At 35.5% G+C, this 23091-nt stretch overlaps 2 protein-coding genes across 25 annotated transcripts in view; one reads left to right on the plus strand and one right to left on the minus strand.

Annotated features, from left to right (window-relative positions):
* Window positions 1-23091, plus strand: part of GPR160 (G protein-coupled receptor 160) — a 70922-nt gene that overhangs the window by 41640 nt on the left and 6191 nt on the right. The window lies entirely within an intron of this gene.
* PHC3 (polyhomeotic homolog 3) overlaps window positions 318-23091 on the minus strand; it is a 79072-nt gene continuing 56298 nt past the window's right edge. For 8 of the 22 annotated variants that reach the window (XM_082741949.1, XM_082741948.1, XM_082741947.1 and 5 more), the window contains 4 exons: window positions 17902-18016; window positions 14903-15035; window positions 14580-14811; window positions 318-9154 (listed from right to left, as the gene is read on the minus strand). In XM_082741949.1, coding sequence (XP_082598075.1) covers window positions 9000-9154; window positions 14580-14811; window positions 14903-15035; window positions 17902-18016 — 635 coding nt within the window. In that variant the 3' untranslated portion in view covers window positions 318-8999. Of the gene's footprint in view, window positions 9155-10719; window positions 10850-14276; window positions 14405-14579; window positions 14812-14902; window positions 15036-17901; window positions 18017-23091 lie in introns of all 22 variants that reach the window. The other 14 variants (XR_014314406.1, XR_014314408.1, XR_014314411.1 and 11 more) reach the window with 4 other exon arrangements.

The following is a 23091-nucleotide window of genomic DNA, read 5'->3' on the forward strand; positions in this document are numbered from 1 at the left end:
GTCTTAGACACTGCCAAACCTCCCCTGGTGGGCAGAACTGCCAGAGTAAAGCCACCTCGATGGCAGAATCATCTGAAGTCACTTTGTTCAACTACGTAGATACTGTCTGTAACTGTCACTTTTTCTAAACTTGGTCCCCTCTGCTTCTCTGGGTTACTTTCCCTCTGACTATACCACTTTCTAACTGGCCATTACCTAGGACTGAGATACTTTAAAATATACTGTACTTAATTAGTAAAGATTTACACTCTGCAGAGTTTTGTAAATATTTCAAGGCTCTCATAAGCTTAAAGAAAAAAATTATCCAATAGACCAGCCAAATGGAAGAGGCTTTTATTTGTAAAGAAATGAACTTACAACTGGTCTACAATATATTATTGTAATATAAACAATATAAATAAATGATCCTGTAGGCCCACTAACCTTCCATCCAGACCCACATGAAGCAATGTTAACAACAATATTCTGTGTGAAAATGTGCAGGTAACAAAGGTGCAATTACAAGCAAGGTTAAGCAGCAGAGTATAAGGTGCTTTAATTGAACAGTTAATGTTGCCATCAACAAACATCTGAATGCTCAATTTTACTTCACTGAATACAGACACAACAAATAAAATCTAAAATTCATACACATGCTACTTGTTAATATGAAAGTGCTTTCTCTTTTAAAAAAATACACCAAATGGACAGTCTTTTTACATAGATCATGTTGTGCTCTTATAATGCAAAATTAACTTCATTTTCAGGTTATACATTTTAAAACTGTAGCTATAGACACCAATCTAGGAACGCTAATGCTAAGAGTGCTAAAACTATTTCATTTCCTGTAAGGAGGACTCTAATACAATATCCAATGGAAAGAATACATCTATATATAATCTTAACATCTGTTTTCTGAAAAAGTAAAAAAAGGTTTCCTTTCCCCTTGGTGATGCTTTGTTCAACCTGGGTAGATGAACTTTTGAGGTTTTAGTAATATGAAACTCCTATTTTAGAACAATGGGAGGAACCAAAAGGAATTTAAAAATCAGTTAACATGTGCTTGAAGCATCAAAAAAAAAAATTACAACAATTTGCCTTTGTTAAGTCAACAAAGTAACTTTTTTTTTTAACAAGAAGACAAAAGCAGTGATTTAATAGAGGACTGAAATGCCCACCCTCGCCTCTCCCATCAGTACACCTTTGCACACTGTGTCTACAACTCCAGCCTTTTACCACAGCTCACTCCTCACTCTGAGGATAGTTTTTAGAACTCATTTTCACTTTTTTTTTTCCTATGGGAAAAACAAGATCAAACTTCTGAATGAGGTGACTGGGAATCTAATTTAGTATACTAGCAATCAGAAATCTAAAATTATACCATCTTTGCACACTCCATTAGCTTTTTAAAATTTAAAAATGCATATACAAGAACTATACAATAGATATTTTAACAGCATAAAATACTTGAAAACTTCGGTAAATTAAAACATTTTAAAAGTAAATTTTAACCAAGACCATGGCAAATTTTAAACCCAGACTATCTGGTTACTTGGATGTCAGTGTTCTATTTTCAATCCGTTTTAGATTCTAATCTAACATGTACTGGGACACTTTCCTGCTTTAAAAGCTGCAACTATGATGCACAAAAGATCTTTTTTAATAGCAGATATTTTTATTTTGAGGGGTGGAAAAAATTATTTTCATTTGGTATCTTTATGGAGAATGCTAGCATGATGTTAATCTGTATCACTGGATCAACAGGAATTAGAACATCATTTCACAGAACCCCCAAGTGGTAAGGAAACTTTACCCAGTTACTCAATGCCATTCAGTATTTATTCCCCAAACAGCTGTCAGTTCAAGCATCGAATGGTTTTTTGTTGACCAGTACTGCATTTTAAAGGAAACCCATTTACTATGTAATACATGTGTGCTTTTTAAAAAGTAGATATTTGTAATAACAGTAAATTTGTGTAATTTCTTGCTTTATCAAAAAAAGACAATAAAAAACAAAACTATTTAGCGATCCCCCTTGAGACTTTTCAGTTTGAGAAAGTTATTCCACTGTCAATACTGGGTGTAAAGCTTTTGTGGTTACAAATATATAGTAAACCAGCACCAGCTTCTTTCTTTGTATTGTTCTGTCACACACCCTGTATAGCAACACCTCTGGAATAGATTCAAGTGTCAAAATAATTCTGAGAAATAATGGGCTGTCACAACAGTCTCAAAATGTAAATCCCTATCAGGTACCCTTGATTTTGTAACCTTATCAGGTGTATGATTGACTGTGATCGGTATGTGAAATGTGTTTTAGGAATAGTGCTGTGATTCACTCAGACCCTTTAGATAGAGCTTAATACTTTAACCCAGTGGATAAAAATTTCCCCTAGTTCCAGCTTCACATTCAGTACAGCAAGTAATAATAATAATAATGTCCATGTTTGTTTAAAGCCACAATTAGAATTTTGTTTGGGAAGATTCTGTGTACTCATTACCAGTTCCTTAAGTCATGTATACCACACAGCGCACACAGTAAGTGCTCACACGGTTTGCTAAATGAATGGATGAGTGCATGAGTGACAGTGTTCATATGTGTTCATATGTTCAGGGTGAACTAGTAGGAAGCATTTAGAAAAATGCCCTCATTTGCTTGTCTGGACAATTTTTCTTCTCTGCTTTAATCTGTAAGAGAACAAAGACTGCCAGTGACCCAGGAAATGGACACTTACAAGTATCTTTTATCAAAAGCTCTTAGTATGAAATGAACCAATAAAAAGGGGAAAAGAATTCAGTAGAAACAACTTGAAAAACACCCCCTTATGTGGCCTAGAATCATAGTTTTAGAGCCGGAAGGTGCCTTAAAGAGGATTTAAACCAAAATCAGCCTTTTGAGTAGTAGAGGCTCCATAATGTGTATTCAGGAGACGGAACAGATTAAAGGCTAAGGAAGGGCTGAAGGTGTCACACACGCTAAGTCACCAACTGCAAGTAAAACTCCCAGCCCCCAACCAGCACTTTATCTTCATTCATCATGTTAATTTAATGATTATGTTCATCTATTATTGAGTACTGAAGTAGACTATTTAGTACTATCTAAAACAAAAAGAATTAAGACTTTAACCACACATTCTAAACAATGGACACTTCTGGTTTGCCTGAGGCCAAGACTAAACCCAGTTCCTTCTTTCTCAAGCTGGTTGATGTTTATTACACTATCAGCCCCACCACTACCTTACACACACCAACTTCCTCACCTCCACAAAAAGCTGTACAAAAAAAAGCTCCACAAAACATGGATTTAACACTGATAATATTCCCTAAAGCATAACTTTTAAGCCAATAAATGATGGCTACTATCAATCCTTAAGAAGATTACTGGAGTCAATTTAAATAGGTGGTCTAAAAGGACTTACTAAATTACTCTTATATTTAAAGCTATGCCATGTTAGCATAACAGTACTTTAAATTTATATTAAGTTCTTTTTTCTGACTTAAAATTCATCACTAGACTTCTTTTCAACAATACATTTTAAAACCTTTGTACAGGTTTTCTTTCTATGGATTCATAACTGACGCCATCAATATCACTGAGAGCAATTCTACTTTTCAGAAGCAGTGGGAACAAATACTTCTCTAATGCACCCTCTTCTCCAACATCTGAGATGACAACTGTCATCTTTTAAATTAAATGTTCACAAGCTATAGAAAAAGAAAAAATGAACCATTCATGGAAAAACCTATCCTAAACGGTCCCCAAAACATGGCACTTACAAGGTGTGTGTTCATGGGTTCGAGTAGAATGGGGTCTTCATTAGAGAAGCTGGGCCTCAGATCTGAGGAGGAGGGAGACCACTCCCTTTAATGTCTGCAAGCTCAAGTGAAAGTTCAGAAAAAGCCAAACACTGCTCTGGAAAATGATGCTAATTTGCATTAGTGCTTTATAACGTTCAAAAAAAGCTTTCTCATAGTATTACTTTAAAATAGATTAAATAAGCTCTAAAAATAATATGTAAAACTTTAAATTTTTAAAAATTAAAGAAACTTTTTCCAAAGAAGATATTGTCAACATTTTTTTTTTTTAAATTGAAGAAATGGCTTGTATTGCTGCTATGAAGGGAACTATATAGTGGTACATATTATGAACTAACAAAAAAGGAATATCTTCCCAAAGAACTTTTTTTAAGATGTATAGCTTATAGTAGCTTTAAATTAAACTTTAGTAAGACTGCATATTTATTTTTCTAATACTGTATTTGTGCTTATCTAAATTGAATCACAATCTTTAAGAGGAAACCAAATGCTCTCAAATAGATTCATAAAATACCAATATTGATGAGTGAATTGAACAGTTCATTTCATAATCCACACTACTGTGCATTAAAGAAACAGAGGTAGGCTTCCATTGAAATCCATACTAATAAAGAAAAAGCTATCGCTCTTTAGTCACCCAATTCCTGGATACAACCTAACAAATAAAATACTATCTTAAAATGCCTTTGTAACAATCTGCAAGGTTGATTCAACTGTGATATATGAAAATGGATACTCTCCTCTACAATTCCAGTAACTCAATTATAAATTAACCTTTGAGTTTGACAGATATTCTCTAAGTACAATAGCTATCACCTTTAAAGTCAAAATTCACTAACTTATGTATCATTGGAACTATTTATTAATAGTTCTTTTAGGGACAGGAAGTCCTCCTAAGGGCAGGATCACTTGATGGAGAAGGAAGGAACAAGAATGATTACAGATGAATCTTACTGCTGTAACTGCGATTCAACCATTGCACTGTATTATTTTGAACCACTGAAGGCCATAGCAACACTATACAACCTCACTCCGTTAACTGTGCTATCCCCTTGGGTCTGGGATGCTTTTCCTCCTTTTGTCTCCTCCTCCACTTCCCTGTCCTTCCCCCATGGTGCACAGGAAACAGACTGAACACTGTGCCCAAAGGTTTCACTGAAACATGACTGTTAGATATTAAAAACTCCTGCCCCAACTGCCTTCCTAATATTAACCCTACTACCAAACCCTCTCTAAGGACTTTCAGATGAAGGTGTCTAAGAAGTTTTCCCACAGTTCCCTCCTGACTAGAACAGGCTTTTAGAGGGAAGCAGTAGGTGAGGCCCTTTGAGGCTGTCCACTCAGGCTCAGGCCCACCGCACCCAGGCAGCATGCATTCCTACCAGTCATTAAGGATGAGGATCTTCAAACCACAAGATAGAAGCACAGGTGTCTAGATTAAAATGTCTTTACAACTTCTTAACAGTGTGTCCAACCGGGATTTCAGCTACTCAGTATGGCTGTGAGGATAGCATCACTCACATCCATCGATCATAGTTTATTCTTTCCAAAATGGTATACACACATGTAAACATGTAAACACAACCCTATCACACTTAGGCTGCGATGGTACCAGAACACTGAGAATGTAAATAACAGGACTTTATAACATTTAACTGAACAAGTCTGTGATATGGGACACTGGGACAGATTTCAGTCTCAGACTGGTAACTGAGTATATGTCGGACAAGAATTTCACACTAGCTCTATGAGGATTAGCTAGGTCGAAAATTATTCAAAGACATGGGCACAACAGTACTTACTTCATACAGTTCTAAGTAAGTGTTTAAACACATTAGGAAACAAAAACAAACAATGGGCTATCTAAAAAAAATCCTTTCTATTTAAAACTAGGTAAATCATGAATATTCAAAAGTGCAGAAATCTGTTCAGTGTCGAAGTGGGATAAACAAAGTGGCAGATCTTTTGTCCGCCTCTCTCCCATGCTAAAGCTTCTTCGCTAATGTCTTCTCCCCGTTCCACCTTCCCTACTCTCTGACAACCCTTAAGCTAAGACTAAGAAAAACATCTGTTTAGTGATATCACAGCAAATTAAAAGTATCATCCTGGAAATAGTTACATGCCACTTAAAAAGGGACAGGTTTACAGACAGCACTCTGCCTTAATCAATAGTGATTATATCCAAGCTGCATGGCTTGTCAGACACATGCCTACACCAGGCTTGATGAAAATTCGTGTCATGTAAAAACGTTTACAATCCAGCTTTCTCAGTGTGTTTATTTTTTTAGGAAGCCAAGGCTTAAAGCAAATAAAAGTCGAGATGTGGAGGTTTTATTTCCCTCAATGGGAAAAGAGTGCATCAGTTTAAACAAGTCAGAAAATGCAAACTTAGGTAGCAAAAATAGGAAGAACTTCCCATGTCCCCTTTTTGTCATTCTTTCTCCTCAGTGAAAATCCTAAAACAATTAGTCGCATGAAGGAAAAAGAACACTCTCCCCACCTAATTCATACCAGAACTGTGCTTAGAACGTAGGAGAGAGGTGCATGCCCAGTGTTATCATCCATACCCATCATATATAACTGAAGCTCTGATTTTAAAGTGTCTAGAAAGAAACAGATGCATCAACAGGGAAAACTAGCAGTTGAGCAAATGAGCCATTTCTAAATAAAATAGCTCACTTGAAAAACTAAGCATATTTTCTAGGTATGTTTTGAGTGAGGACAAGAGAAGATCTGGACTACTTTTGAGATTTACAAGATTTAAGATTATAAGGTGCTCTCATCAAATGGAAATCCCCCTTCCTGTAAGCTTTCTTGGATATTTAACACAGTGCTAGGTACAGGGGCTTTCAGTTAGTATCTAATGACTGATACAAGAAAAGGGAGTAAATAAAAGGAGAACCTATACATACTTCAAAGTAAATACCTTAAAGGCTATAGATAATATAGTAATGGGAGATACTCATTATTGCTAGGGGAGTCTATCCCCAAATAATCAATTGCTTGTGGATTATCTATGAAAAAGTTTTACTTCCAAAGGGAGATTTTCCATTGTGCCCTCCACACCCCCCTACAGTGGACCATCTCCTACTAATGCTCAGCCTATACTTGTGTTCTGAAACTGGAAGATGACGGGGGAAAGTCAAGCATATGACAACTCTGTCATAACGATAACTGCTAACAAATGAAAACTAATTATAGAGTACCTACCTTTCCTTGAAACTTTAATCCAGTTAAAAATGTGATATAAAGAAATATGTGACGTAGACTACAGCTATTGTAGGTCTGGAACATGAGCCTTACGCTATATTACACCTTCTAATCCTACATGTAACTATCAGTAAACATCTTTTTTTTAAAACATTACTACACAAAAGAATCCCACAAAGCATACATTCAAACAAGAGGCATCTAAAGATTAAAAAAATTACCCGCTGTATTTTTGTATAAAAATAATCAACATTCTCTAATGTACACAAAGCCAAAAGATAAATATCTGTGATGTCTTTAATGACATCTTTAGTCCTCTACTAGCTCAACACAATCTTTTTGAAAAGAGCAGTGACAATGACTGAAACCCATGGACTCTTCCCCACTTACTGAACTTCTGCCAAGTATCTGTGTATGTTCCTTCCATTTTAAAACATTTCTGTCGTGTGGCAAAGATTAAAAAAAAAATTTTTTTTTAATGTCTAGGACTATAAGGCTCTCACAGTTCCCACAACAATTCTGTTTTATTGTCATAATTCTGATTATTTAACTATTTAGTGAACATTTTTAATTTAAATTTTTTTTCCCTAATATACATACAAAATTAGGTCTGATAATCCAAGAGATACTACTTGGTGTGTACTTTGTAGGAAGCATGCAAGAGTTTAGTCAAGGAAAAAGGAATGTGTATTCTAGCTAGACCCAGCATGTTTAAGGTTAGAAAAAATCCAAAGACCAACCACGTATCCACTACAAACTTCTGTCAGGCCAAGTAAGCTTGGACTACTTGTAAAGGCTATGCACTGGTTCATAAGGTATAATCACAGTATGCCCTCATCAGTGCAGAGGAGCAGGTATGAAAGATAATTAATTTGAAATCTGTACTTTCTGAGAGTCAAATTATTTGTATGCTAGTCCTTATTTTACGGGTCGATTCAATGGACTTTCCCCTTTTTTCCAGAATGGGTAAAATTAGGAAAAATACTTGAACATCTGCTATCTGAAATACTTCGACTGTATTATGTATTCCTTATTGTGCCCCATCTTTTCAAAATATTCCTTTGGGTAAAAAAGAGCAACATTTACCACTCCTCCATCAGGTTTCCGAACTTTGACACTACTTGGTATTTTGGACCCAATAAATCTTTGTTTTGGAGGACCATCCCGTGAACTGTGGGATATTTAGTAACGTCCCTGTCCTCCATGGCCTAGATGCCAATAACAACCCTACCCAGCCTCTCCAAGCTATGACAACCAAAATGTCCCTAGACATTGATAAATGTCCCCTGGGGAGCAACACTGACTTCTGCTGAGAGCCACTGCTCTAAATGTCCAAAAACTAAGAGGAAAACCAACTTTCTCAGCCACACCAAATTCTTAGTCAAGTTTGGAATAGAAACCAACTCTTCTGACTTCCAGATCAGTATAATTCATGCTAGAATGCAGTCCCTTTTTATAGACAAAGCAATTGTCTAACAGACATATTTTTTTTAAATGCACACTGATAGCTCATTGCATACAATTCCAGTCACTGGACTCCTATACTAGTCCTAAATTTCTCCTAAATTATATCTCTCATGACAACCTATAGAAAACTTACAGGGTAGAAAAATGTATAAGAAAACCGAATCAAAACAGGAGAAATGTAAATCATTAAATTATTTTTAAAAGGATTCTTTATATTAACGATAAACATCACCTTTAAAAAATTATCTAGTATAACATGTTTCTTTGAAAAATATCATGGCCCTCTATATCAGTCTTTCATTGTTGCATGTAACCTGTAAAATCAATCTTACCAATGTAGGCTACTTATGAAAATGTATGATGAATCATATCTGTAGAAGAAATGTCCGCTTTTGATGTGGAGATTCCAATGTGCTTGGCTATCCACCACAATATATGATAATATTCTAGGCCAACTTGCGCCTTTACCTTACAAGTCTGTTTAAGAAGAGTAAAAACCGCTGTTTTCTCACAGCCTCATGATCCTGTTAAGATTCCTTCAGAGAATTGATGCGTGCACAGATCTTTAAAGCTGGGCCTAATTTGATATTCATTGCACTCATAAGATGGTCTTCTTTTAGCAAAAGAAGGGCCTGTCCATCAATCTCCTGTGCTCTGAACTCATCTGCAATATCCTGGCAGCCTGGAATTGATTAGAGGAAGGAAGTTAGCCTTAATATATAACAATTAGATGTTACTTCTATCAGTCACAGTTATGTTCTCAGTGGGTCTGAGTATCTGAAATACAGGCTGAGAAACAAATGAAATTTATTTATGGTAGTCTTGGGTTCACTCCTGAAGAACAGAGTATCTCTTGGCATTCTGAAAATAAAAATTAATTCAAAATTCAAGTAAAGCAATTTACTTGGAATTCTTGTTCTAAAAATATTATTATCATAGAAATAATTAGAATCAGTAGAAATGTAGATTTATCAGTTCAGATATAACATACCTTGACAAAAAAGACAGTGGTATCACCTCAAAGCAGGCCACACATATAACAAGTTTGGATTAACTAGGTACTATACCTCATGAACTTTTCTTTGATAATATGCCCTTCATATACAGGTGTAGAGAAATAAAATACAATGTTCTGTCATTTGAGTAACCATTTAGAAATATTTTTTCAAGTACCAGAGTACCACTTTCATTATCATTTGTACCTTATTCTAATTTATAACTTTGAATTGCCAAGTACATGTAGTAGAACATTTTTATTTTTCACTCATGAAAGAACCAAACCAACAAGATCATAGTATCAATGTACTGCAATGCTGCTGAAATGTATTGCACTTCTTGACTTGTAATACCAACTTCAAATCACTGGATTTGTCTCCACTTTTGATAAAAAAACAAATTCCCACTGAAATTATGAACTTGCCCCCTCATCTCTTGCCAAATAATATCTGATCTCTCAGTGTAAACCAGGTGATTTAGCAGGTAACAATACTAACATCTACTTCAATTTCAAATGTTTTTACTGTCTACCAAATTTTCCACAGCCAGGTTATTCAATCAACTTCCCCGCTAATGATAAAGAAACAACCAGGGAAGGTAATGAGTTAAGGAACCAAGAAAGGAGAGAATGCAATAATGGGGAAGCTTCCTTATGAGAGACAGTGAAATTATAAAACTGAATTTAAGAGTAAAAACTAACAGCTTCAAGCCTATTTTATTCAAATCAGCATTCTATGAGAAAATAAAACAGTAACAAGTAATGGAAATGGTTACATTACACCACTGGAGAGCACAACTTTGCTGGAGTGATTATCCTTTCTACTGCAAATGTGTCACCCACTTGTTTACATAAGATAATAATGTCATCCCTACAACCCGGGGACCAAGCACAAAGCATTGTTAGGTGCTAGATACATCCATTTCTGCGTAAGTCAAGGACTGGGTAAGTGAATAAACAAACAATAAACAAAAACAGGATCTGCTACAGAGGAGCTATTTGTAAGAGTGATACACTTTCTTCTGTATTCAGCTGTACGGCCCTCTTTTCTCTTTTCTCTCCGTTACTTCTTTTCCCATCTTCTCTGTTAGTTGTTTCTTTACTGTTTCATATATATAGCAACCAGCTTTTCAACTTCTCTACTTTAATTTCCAGACTTAAAAACTGACACTTCAAAAGTACCCTAAGCAGAATGTTATGGTTTTTGCCCATTATATTATATTATATTGTACAGTTAAAATGGGATTACTCACCATAGAAAAGCTCCCTTTCTTTTCCCAGAGGTAGCTCTCAAAACTGGGCAGACAAAACTGACTAATCTTGCATCTAGTTGTGACTTCATCCTTCTTTTTATGAAAGAACTAATGTTCTTCTCTCTTCAGTCTTATTTACAAGAACACAGGAAAGAAAAGAAGAGAGAGAAAGACAGGGCGGGACTTACTTAGATTCAGAAAACAGGAGCAATGAGAAGTAATGAGGACTGTTAAGAGCTACATTTGGGAATAGAAACAAGGAGTTTTCCCTAAGGAAATATATCACATCTGTTGTTCCTCTGTACTGGGAGATCCCTCTTCAAATGTCTTCTTGTGATAAGTAAATGTATTAGTAAAATGATAAAGAACAAAAAATGTTTCGGGAAACAGCATGATCGTGGAGGAACGCATTATATTCAGAATTTTAGATCACAACTTCCATAAGCCAACCACAACAAAGATTAGTTATACTATACATTAGTATAGAAATGAAAAAATAAAATTACTTTAAAAAGAAAAGGGGGGGAGCACGGTGGCTCAGTAGGTTAAAGCCTCTGCCTTCGGCTTGGGTTGTGATCCCAGGGTCCTGGGATTGAGCCCCACATTGGGCTCTCTGCTCTGCAGGGAGCCTGCTCCCCCCGCCCTTCTGCCTGCCTCTGCCTACTTGTGATCTCTTCAAATAAATAAATAAAATCTTTAAAAGGGGGGGGGCAAAAGCAATTATTTTTCTGAAACTCATTTCAAGAAAAATGAATTTTCAAAAAATATTTAGATGCTCAAGGTATACTAAGCTAGAAATTCAATGAGTTTCTGACATTAGAATCTACTTCTCTAAAATGACGGTGCCCCAGGATCTCGTACAAAACATATCCCAACTGCAGCAACCAGCCAGCATTGCTGGTTTTATGTCACCAGAAGCAGCTATCCAGATGGGCACGGACCTCAGCAACTGAATGAGCCCCAAATGAATTTTGCAATGTCCAGTCATTTTTCCAGCTAAACCCAAAACCAAACACTCTGCATAGAAATGATCTCAGTAAGGCTGGTTAAAATATATCACTTGCCACTTAATATTACATAAGAAACAAGTCCTAATATGAGTATTATGAAATCCAACAGTCATATGTTTTTAGGTGAATTCCTATTTTATATGCCTACAGAGAAACCAAATCTACTAGAGATTCACAAATTAGTAAGTACAGAATAAAATGACCTTTGCACTGTAACGAGTTAAGAACTGCAGTTAATTGAGAATAATCATTCCCATAGAAAACCTTTTAACGCACAAAAGTTAGAAGAAAATATATATTTTTTTTAATTTAGAGAGAGAGCATGCACACGTTGGGGTAGGGGGTTGGACAGAGAGGAGGAGACAGAATCTTAAGCAGGCTCCAATCTCAAAACCCTGAGATCACAACTTGAGCCAAAACCAAGAGTCAGACACTCAACTGACTGAGCTACCCAGGCACCCCCAGAAGAATGTAATTTTTCACTGTGGTAGCAACTCTGAGATTGAATACACAGCATACAGCTCTAATATGGTCCCGGCAGGATGGTTCACAAGATGACATTATACAAAGAAAAAACTCTATAAGTAAATATAGGTGCCCTGATGAAAGAGGGATGCCTGTCTCAGCTGGAAACAAAGAAAATACATGAGATTACAAAATATATAAGCTTGTTCATTCTATGAGAAAAGGTTGGAAGCAGACTACATGGGGGAAGAAAAATAACACAGACCCGAATGAGCCTGAAGAGGCTCAAAAGATGTTTATAAAGGCCAGAGGAGCATAGAGAAATGAAGACAAAAGCATTTTCGGATACAAGATTTACTTTAGGCCACAGGGATTATTCAGAGAGAAATACTCAGAAAGAAGATATAACTGATCACACAAATAAGCCTGTTATTTTAGCCTGTCAAAGGAGTTTGGAAGTACTCCCATTTAATCAGTTAAAGGAAAGGAGACTCTTACACAGCACCAAGCAATTCTAAATTTTATAAAGCAGTTTCTCTTTAATGGTAAGTCATGTTCTCTAAACAACTGACAACAAAACTGTATCCTGATGAACTAAGATAAGCACCTCAAATATAAGCAATGATGTTTTTTTTTTTAACTGAAATGAAGCAAGAATGAGCCTTTGTTCTAATACAGCAGCCAAGAGTAACCTCCTTGCAATGGATATTGGGGAAAGTTAGAAAATTAGCCCTAAAAAAATGCATATGAAATGATGGAAGAATCAGATACCTATTATTTGGTAATTATTTGACCAATCACTTTCCTCAGGATATGAACCAACGCTCCTCCCCAAAGGAAAGGAAATAGTATCCCCAAAGGAGAAATCGAGCTAACAGCTCACACACCCCAGGTGGAAGAGTGAGATTACTTCTGAAGATGACAGAATCAAAGTCCAATCCCAAGGAATCATTAGAGATTCCAGTGTTAATTCTCAAGATATCTAGACTGGTTCTAAAAACTAAAATTTATGTCATTAAATATTAAAACCACAACCAGTGAAGACTCATCATCTTCTAATATATCGGTTTTAAAGCAGATTCAAAACCTATGGTTAGCACTTAACTTCACACCTAAGTTTCCAAAGGTGCATATTTAAAAATCTTCCATGAAAAATGTATCCTCTCTTTAAACAACTGTAATCTTTCTTTAAAAGTGACCATATCTTGTTTTAAAGAAAAAAAAACTTAATTAAGCGTTTCTGAAACAAGCTACTGAAAAAAAAATTTGTCATAGAATTCTGTTTATATAAGGTAAAATGGCAGATAGGTTTTTTTTTTTTAAGCGGTTAATAGTCTTTCTTTACTCAGCACATTAACTGTAAATTTGCTTCTGAGAGTTATCGTCACTGAAAGATTCATCAGCAAAAATAGCTGGATTAATTTTAGTAAGTCTGTAGAGTTCAAAGGGGATATATTGTATCAAGAGAATAGTGTGATTCACAATAAAATCAAATGGAGCAAACATCTTGTTTTCCACATTCATAAGGTCAAAATGAGTAAGATTTGCTGATTTAAAAAAAACAGTCTTAACATACATAATCAGTGTGGGTCTCATCATGAGCAATGGTGCAGTTATCTTTAGTAACCAGCCCCTTGGACAAAGGAGATATAAAAGACTGCTGCATTAAAGAAAAAAGATAAAGAACATAAAGAATTAAGCTGATGGAAAGAGTACCAAAATGAGAGAGCAGTAAAACAAAAATAAGAAAGTTACCCTCAATATTGAAATGGAATATCGTAACTGAATCTTAGTTGTCTACTTAAAAAATCAAATTTTAGAAGGGTTCTTGATGTCTACTTATTATAAAGAATCAAGGAATGCAGCTCCCTTTAAAAGAACCAGCTTGATTTTTAAAAAAAGAAACCAAAATGTTATCATATTCTAAAAGGTCTTGATTAGCTTTCAAAAATTAAAAAAATATATATATATAGTCTCTCTTATTTCATTTTTAAAAGGTTAAATTAGGAAATAAAGAAGAAATAGAATAGAAAAATAGAAGAGCAGAAGGGAAGAAGCGTCTGACTCAATCTCTCTACTGACCTCTCGAGAGAAATCAGACTGAAGAGAAGAGAGCACCTTTAAGATCTTCACCGGCTGAGGTGTCACAGCAGAAGCAGGACTAGTCAGTTTTTATCGACTTGGGGGGTATGAGAAAATACCCAGTTGTGCTGAGGGAATAAGCAAGAGGAAACAGATCATATTTCAATAGCAAATGCCATTCAATTAATATATATACATAGTACTTCTGTAGCCCTCTTGTGCAATAGGTGCGGATGGATCTAACATCATTCCTGTGTGGGAATGCACAAGAAAGATACAAGTCCCAAGTGGTGAATTACATACCAGGCAAAGAGTGGATGAAGGCCCAGACATCATCAACTGTCCAGATAGATGGCTCTGTTTGTGCAACTGGTAGCAAGTCACTGTTCTCAGGCATTTTCCTAATTCTCACATCCCGAAGCTCACGTTCTCTTTCCCGCTCACTCTGCCTGCGCAGGCGTGTTGTCATAGCAGATGGAACAGAATCTTCATGAGAAGCCAAGTCTTCTTCTGCAGATGGATAAGTAATTGGAAGCTGGAAAATGTAGTACAAGTAAAATACAGCATTGCACTTTCCTTGCATTTCGGAAAAGGGTATAGTACATTGAAGCAAGGTTTCTACAGACCTGCCTAAGGATATGTTCTCTTGCTGCCCCATCAGGGCCACTTGGACGACGGCCACGATGCCCAAGACTTTGATTATCAGGCTTACGATTCCAACGACTAAGTGCAAATTTTTTAGAACAGCTAACATTGTACCTAAGAAATTCAAGTAAGAAAAAATATTAAGTGATAGATGGAACACCCCAGTTAGTATTTAATTATGACTTTAAAGTGCACTTGTGAATCAGTAAGTGCCAAATACTTCATTAAGGACTTTAATACCTCAGAAAGTAAACCATAGTGTTCAATAGATTTACTTATGCTGACAGTCAAAAAATGGCTGTATATTTCAATAATATAGCTCTCAATAATTACTGGATACCTATAACAAGGTACTGATATTTTCTTCTATTAACAGTATGATACCAGGAAACCTTGTGAAAAATACAGAGGATAACCGATTTTTTGCAAAATAATTCAAGGTTCAGGAGAAAATATATGAATTATGTAGATGTTCACATTTGTGTTTTCTCAAAAGATGTTTATGTTTATCATTTCTGGAGAGAGAGTAATATAAAGAAGTTAACAGTAAAGAAGGGGAAATCTCAAATGGCTAGTAAAAGATTTTTCAAATATTACTGAAATCAAAGAGTGAAAATACTGTAAAGTTAAGATTTCAGAGTTACACAAGGCATTTATAGTTCTCACTATTCACGAAATTCGAATACACCTGATTCTTTAAAATTAGCTGAAAGAGTATTTTCATTTTATCAAAACAGACTAGTAGTTTTTAATATAGATCTTTATAAGGCATGATGACAGTTTCAAAGAGTCCTATGCTGTTTACTGGGCTTCAAGGCCTAGAACAGGGCAGGCAGACTTTTTCTACAAAGGGCCAAACAGTAAGTATTTTAAGCTTTGTGGACAATACAAGTGTCTGTCAGAAATACTCCACTCTGCAACTGTTAACTTGAAAGCAGCCATAACACAATAGTGAATGAGCATGGCTGTGTTGCAATAAAATTTTAGTTAGACCAAAATTTGAACTTCACATAATTTTCATGTGTTATGAAATATTATTCTTTTCATTTTTTCCCAGCCATCTCAAAATTTAAGAACCATCCTTAGCTCAGGCACCATGTAAAAATAAGCTACAGGAAGGATTTGGCCTGGGTACAGTTTGCCAACACCTTCCCTGGAAAGAAGAGCAAAAAGAAAAATCTAAGAAACAAATTTCTGAAAAGCTAAAGAAAGGCAAAGAAAAATACATACAGTTCCTTTTTTACACATATAGAACTGCCACTCTAATTTCTTGTTTTCAAAACTCTTAATCTAAGAAGATTTCTCAGGAAAAGGACAAAAATAAATTCAAATGAACTTTTTGCTATTGATAACTATTCTAGGACCAATATACAGATACCAAAATAAATTTTCCTCATCTATGTTTTATGACAATATCAGGAGGTGGAAGTAAGGAGTACTATGAAAATGAATAAGCTATCTTTTTTCCCCCCAAACTTTTCTTTTTTAAGTGCCCTAATGGCCACTTAATTTTACCCTAAAACAACTCAACAAGTTTCTGCTGTATTCAGTATGCTGGTCTGTGCACACAGCTCTATAGGTTTCTGATTTCCAGTCACAGCAATCTAAAAACATTTTTCCCCAATGACTAGAGAATAGAGACTAACCCTACACTTACTATTTAGTCCCTAAATATTTAGATCTCCACGGCAGACATGTAGATAGCAGTTCTTCCCTGACCTAAATTAATTTACCCTTTCCTCCTTACTCTCTCATCCGCATTTCCCTTATATTAGAACCCCTCACCCCTAAAGAGGTTCATCTAAAGGTATAGTAACTTGACAGCTCAGCAATCAATCACCTCTGGGAGGAGTTATGGTAGTGTTAAATATTCTAAAATATTTAACAGTCAAAACATTTAAAATATTCTGAAAGGCCGTCCTTTTCCCTCAGAGTTTTAATCACTTAGAATCAGAGAGCCACTCATCTTTTTTGTGGTGTATGCAAACTGGAAAACTCCCAAGTTAAAGCAGCAGTCACGTAACTTGGTTAGGGCTGTCAATAACACAAGATAATATGTAAATAAAAGACTGACAACTAAGAAACCAAATGAAGTCATTTTTGGAGGAAAATACTCTGATTATTTTTTTAACTTAAGTTTTACTAAGTATCTTATAGTGGCACCGTACAATATAATATGTTCACGCAAGAAAATTCTACATACAAACAATTAAGATCTTATATTCTTTGAGAGAATAATCACTTTCTGGAACAGAGAACAAACTTCAAAATAACCTGTACATACACTTCACCCCCATGGTCAATACCTGTATTAGGATTGATTATCAAAATCAGAGTTTTTTTTTAATGTAAACTAAACATGTGAAAACAAGGAAGACACTGAACACTTCTTTAGTTATGAATACGGTTTACCTCTAAAATTACTATTGAGAATAGATTTAGAAAAGACCTATTTTGCTCTCTGATGATTTAACAATGTGGGGAACTTGTGCCGCAGCTGCCCCACTTAAAAACCCAGGATAAACAGGAGTAATATATGAACAGATATGCATATAATGAATATAATATATTCATAATATGAATATAATGAAAACAGTTTAAAACAAAACAAAACCAGTTTAAATCCTGGTATTTTCATACTGATCAAACAATGAGGTGATAAAACAAATACTGTTTTGATACCTTAAGGACTAGTTCACAAGAGACATTCTCCTAAGCATATTCTTGACAGGAGATTGTTACTTATATGTTAAAATAAACTCACTGCTATAAAACTCACTGTAACTGTTATGAATATGTAACTTTTACAGAGAAAAATTTAATAACTAAATATCAAGGTAACTCCAAATAATGCCTATTTGATATTCTTCCTCTATATTATAGTATCTAGTTTTGGCTCCTTGTAAACTCTACAAGTTTTTTGGGTTTCTCGCAATGATTGTTTGTTTCCGCTTTAGGAAAGTCAAGGGAATAGAAATACCTTTTGGCACAGGACATAGTGCAGAATCGTTTTGACCGGAGAAATTCATTAGCATATCCCATCTTCCCACAGAATTCACACTTGAGCAACTCACTGTCCATTTCTTCTAATGTCTCTAAAAAAGAAACAAAGGAAAAAACTTCCAAAAATTTAATCGTGACAGATTTTCTTTTAGCATCTACTTCAGGTGGATACAGCTAGTTCAGTCCTTCCAGGAAACTTAAAGGAATGGTCTTCTTAACTTTTCAATGGATAGCCACTGTGGCAAGGAAAATACTCCAAAAACAACTGCAACCACCAATTCCCTCCTACTCCTCCATAAACATTTTATGGAGTTATCTCTGTATAAATAAGCAATGCATTTTTAAAGGTTCATCTTGCTAAAATCCAACATACTTAAAATGGGCAAATAACTTTATTGAACAGTGTAAAAGAAATGAAGATGAATAAGGCAAAACCTTCAGGAAGAATGCTGTCAGGAAGTACTGTGCAGGATATGAATTTTGTGCATGGTGTTATGAAGATACATAGCAGAGAATACTTAATTGTAACTGGACAGAATGAGGATGACTTCAAAAAGAAGCTAAACTTCTGATATGCTGGATTTTAGAGGAGCATATAAGAGAACATTTTTAAAGGTGTGCAGTGTACAGTAGAAAATACAGATACAAGGGCACCTGGGTGGCTCAGTATTTAAGCATCTGCCTTCAGCTCAGGTCATGATCCCAGAGTCCGGGAATTGAGCCCTGCATCAGGCTCCCTGCTAAGCAGGAAGCCTGCTTCTCCCTCTCCCACTCCCCCTGCATGTGTTCCCTCTCTTGCTATGTCTCTGTCAAATAAATAAAATCTTAAAAAAAAAAAAAAGCGGGGGATGAAGAAAGGACTCTGAAATGTAGACACAGATGACAAGTACTCAGAAAATTTAAGCATATTATCTTAGTGTTACTGAAGAAGCAAACAGCAAAGTGCTGAGTCAAGATAAGACCACAAGAACTACTAAAAAACATACTGTGAAATATCTGAAGTTCCAAGGGATATTCAAATATATCAACATGACTGATCAAATCATGAACTAGCAAGAGTTCACTATAAAAAAAATTTTCAGGACTACCTTCATAAGCAAGTCATCTGGTGAGTAGCAATAAGAAAGAGTCTCAAAACAAGTAAAATTAAAACTGCTCCTTCCAATGACCTAGAAATGGCTTCTACACAACTGCGGCTCAACAACACATTCCCGGGAACTTATGTCATAACTTCCAGCATTGTTTTCACTTTGTCATGCTTGTAACCTGATCTGACAGAAGACAGGATCTCTCACTCTACCACCAAGGCCACCAGTCTGGCCCCAAAGAATCTAGTCAAGTTGTTCCATTTCCAGACCATACTGAAAGCTTTAAAAAGCTTGTATTCACTGATATAGCAATATGTAATACGTGATATTGAAAGGTTAGAATCCCTTACAAAGGAGAAGAATGTGTTATTGCTGGTGAGAGAGGGGAGATCCAAACAGGTATGGGTCTAAGGACAGACAACGTAACAAAAAATGAACATCAGTTTTATTTCTCCTAATGAAGAGAGGAATATTAACATTCAAAAATCCCTGTTCTCATGTTTGTCAGAATTTTAACAAATTTGGTATTACCAAGGCTACTTTTTAGCATTTGTGAAAAAAAAATTAGAGACAAAAAACTGTTGATTTAGCTAATAAAGATGGAAGTCTATGGCATAGACAGCTGCTAATTCTCCAACATCCATTCTTCACTTTTCTCCCACAGTAACAATATCCTAAATTTCAGCAAGGGCTCTGAAAATAAAAACTAGTTACTGCCCTAGGTGTAGCCACCCATGACATGTGAACGGAAATGCTTGCAAATTCCAGGTGGCGTCCTTTTCTCCCCTCTCACTGATTAGAATGTGAAAATGAAAATTAGCTATCTTGGAAACAAAAGCAACATTCTAGGGATGAGAGAACTGTAACTCACTGGCATCTTAGGTATTCAACACCTGCCTGCCTTTGGGCAAAAATTAAACTTCTACCTTATTTAATCAAATATTATTCTGGGTTTCTAATGGAGTGGCCTAACGTATATCCTAACTAAGAGATGTCCCATTTTTTGTGTGAGAGGAGTAGTTACTTTTTAATTTTCTTAAGACTTGATTGAGGTCACTTAATGGTATGAAGCAAAAAAGGGAGGCAATGAGATAGAAATCATGATCAATATGATTTACCATGGGAGACAAAAGATATTTTGGTAAATCACAGTCTACAGGTTGGTGATACTAGTTACAGAACCACTCCAAATAGAAATAGAAACTATCCTTTAAAAAGAGAATAATCCTTACACTAAGTTTTTAAGTAATGAATTAAACTGTATTTACTACTAATAACAGTAAACAAATGACTTCACCATTTCACTCTACACCACTTCCCATAAACTAAACACTAAAACACACAGTAGTAGAAAATACTTTATAAAATTACCTTGGGAAATTATGAAGTATTTAAAAATTTGGCATACTCTTGTAAATAAAGCTCCACTTTATTTACAGATTTGAAACATTAATCTTTTTTGATTATATTTACCTTATAACATTGTGCAAATTTAATTATACAATGTATTTATTTGGTACATTTACATATTATGCTTGTTGTTGTAGCAATATTTAGCACCTCCATCACCCTCTATCACTTTACATAATTATCCTTTCTTTTCAGTGATTGGAATACTTAAGTTCTAGTCTCTAGGCAATACTGTTGTCTATATTCATTACACGATGCATTAGATCTCTATGGCTTATTTACTACTCAATGCACAGATTAATCATCTTTAAATCTTCCTTTTCTTTACTCTGGTAACTTACCCTGTGAAACTACCCTTTACCTTGTCTTCCATACATCCTTTCCTTCCTCTTCCCACTATAACTACAAGTATCAATTACATACTAAACCTATATTCATCCTACAGATTACCGGCAGCTTCCAAAAACATTCTTTTCATTAATCTGTCTAAAAATCTTCAGCAACCAGGGCGCCTGGGTGGCTCAGTGGGTTAACAAGCCTCTGCCTTCGGCTCAGGTCATGATCCCAGGGTCCTGGGATCGAGCCCCGCATTGGGCTCTCTGCTCTGCAGGAAGCCTGCTTCCTTCTCTCTCTCTCTCTCTCTCTCTCTGCCTGCCTCTCTGCCTACTTGTGATCTCTGGCTGTCAAATAAATAAATAAAATCTTAAAAAAAAAAATCTTCAGCAACCATCCTCTTGACAAGATAACTCCTAACAACTCGGTCAAATATCTAAAATACTCTAGAATCTGATTTTATCAGTCTAACTTCTATTTCTCTAAGCCCATGGTCTACTCCTCGCTGTCCCCTGCTAGAGTTATGTGAACAGCCTTTGTACATTTATTCACGGTTCCAACCTGAAAGGTTCTTCCTGTTTGTTATCTATGTTTTATCATCCAAGACCCAGGTCAAATCCCATATCTAAAGGAAACTGGCAACAAAGCCAGGTTTGTTGTCGTTGTTTTCCACTACAATAAGCATATTCTTTAATCCCCATCATTATTTCACCTACCTCCCTTCTGGTAGCCAGTTTGTTCTCTATAGTTAAGAGTTTGTTTCTTGGTCTTTCTTTTTTCCCTTTGTTTGTTTGTTCGTTAAATTCCACATGAGTGAGGTCTGGTATCTGTCTGTCTCTCACTCATGTTACACAGCATTATATTCTAACTCTATCCATGTTGCTGTAATGGCAAGATTTCATTCTTTTTATGGCTGAGTAATATTCCATTATATGTATATACCACATCTTCTTTATCCATTCATCCATTGATGGACACGGGCTGCTTTCATAGTTTGGCTATTGTAAATAATAATTCAATAAACACAGGGGTGCATGTATCCTTCTGAATTAGTGGTTTTGTTTTTTGGGGGTAAACACCTAATAGTGCTATTAGTGGACTATAGAGTAGTTCTATTTTTAATTTTTTCAAGAAACTCCATACAGTTTCCCATGGTGGTTGTACCAGTTTGCATTATTTTCAAGTGCTCTACAGAAACAACCATAAAACAAGTAACAAAACAGCAATAAGTACATGTCTATCAATAATTACTTTGAATGTAACTGGACTAAACTCTTCAATCAAAAGACGTAGGATGACAAAGTGGATAAAAAACAAGACCTATTTATACGCTGCCTACAACAGACTCATGTCAGACAGAAAGACACCAGACACCTGTAGATTGAAAGGGAGGGGATGGAGAAACATTCATCATGCAAATGGATGTCAAAAGAAAGCTGGGACAGCAATCAGATAAAAGAGACTTTACAACAAAGACTCTAAGAAGAGACAAAGGACACTATAATGAAAGGGACAATTCAACAAGAAGATATAACAACTGTAATTATTTATGCACCCAACAAGGAGCACCCAAATACATAAAACAGTTAATAACAAACATAAAGGATATAATCGACAGTAATGACATACTGGATCTGGTGGATTTAACAGACACATTCAGAACATTCCATCAACCAGGTTTTTTTAAATTGAAATATACTTGACACGTAACATTTAAAAGGACTCTTTGGTGCAAAAGGTAGTCATTCATCAATTATATTCATTATGAAATACTTGTTACAAGTATATTACAATATTAGTCCCTATATTCTCTATCCTGTATACTTTTCAACCCTGTGACTTATTTATAACTGGAAGTTTGTACCTTTTAATCTCCTTCTCCAATTTCACCCATCCTCTCACCCTCTCTCCTTCGGCAACTACCAGTTTGTTCTCCATACTCATAAGTCTGCTTCCTTCTATTGTTATTTGTTTGCTTGTCTTATTTTTTAGATTCCACATATAAGTGAAATCACAGGGTATTTGTCTTGCTCAGTATGGCTTATCTCATTTAGCATAATACCCTATAGGTCCATCCATGTTGTCACAGATGGCAGATTGCATTCTTTTTTATGGCTGAGAAATACTCCATTGTGAATATATACCGCATCTTCTTCATTCATTCATCTATTGATGATGGACACTTAGGTTGCTTCCATATCTTGGCTACTATAAATAATGCTGCAGTAAACATAGGGGTACATATATCTTTTTAAATTCGTGTTTTCATTTTCTTTGGGTAAATACCCAGAAGTGGAATTAATATGGTACATCTTATTTTAGTTTTCTGAGGAACC

This window comes from Mustela nivalis, assembly GCF_964662115.1.
Source record: "Mustela nivalis genome assembly, chromosome: 1".
Lineage (NCBI taxonomy): Eukaryota > Metazoa > Chordata > Mammalia > Carnivora > Mustelidae > Mustela > Mustela nivalis.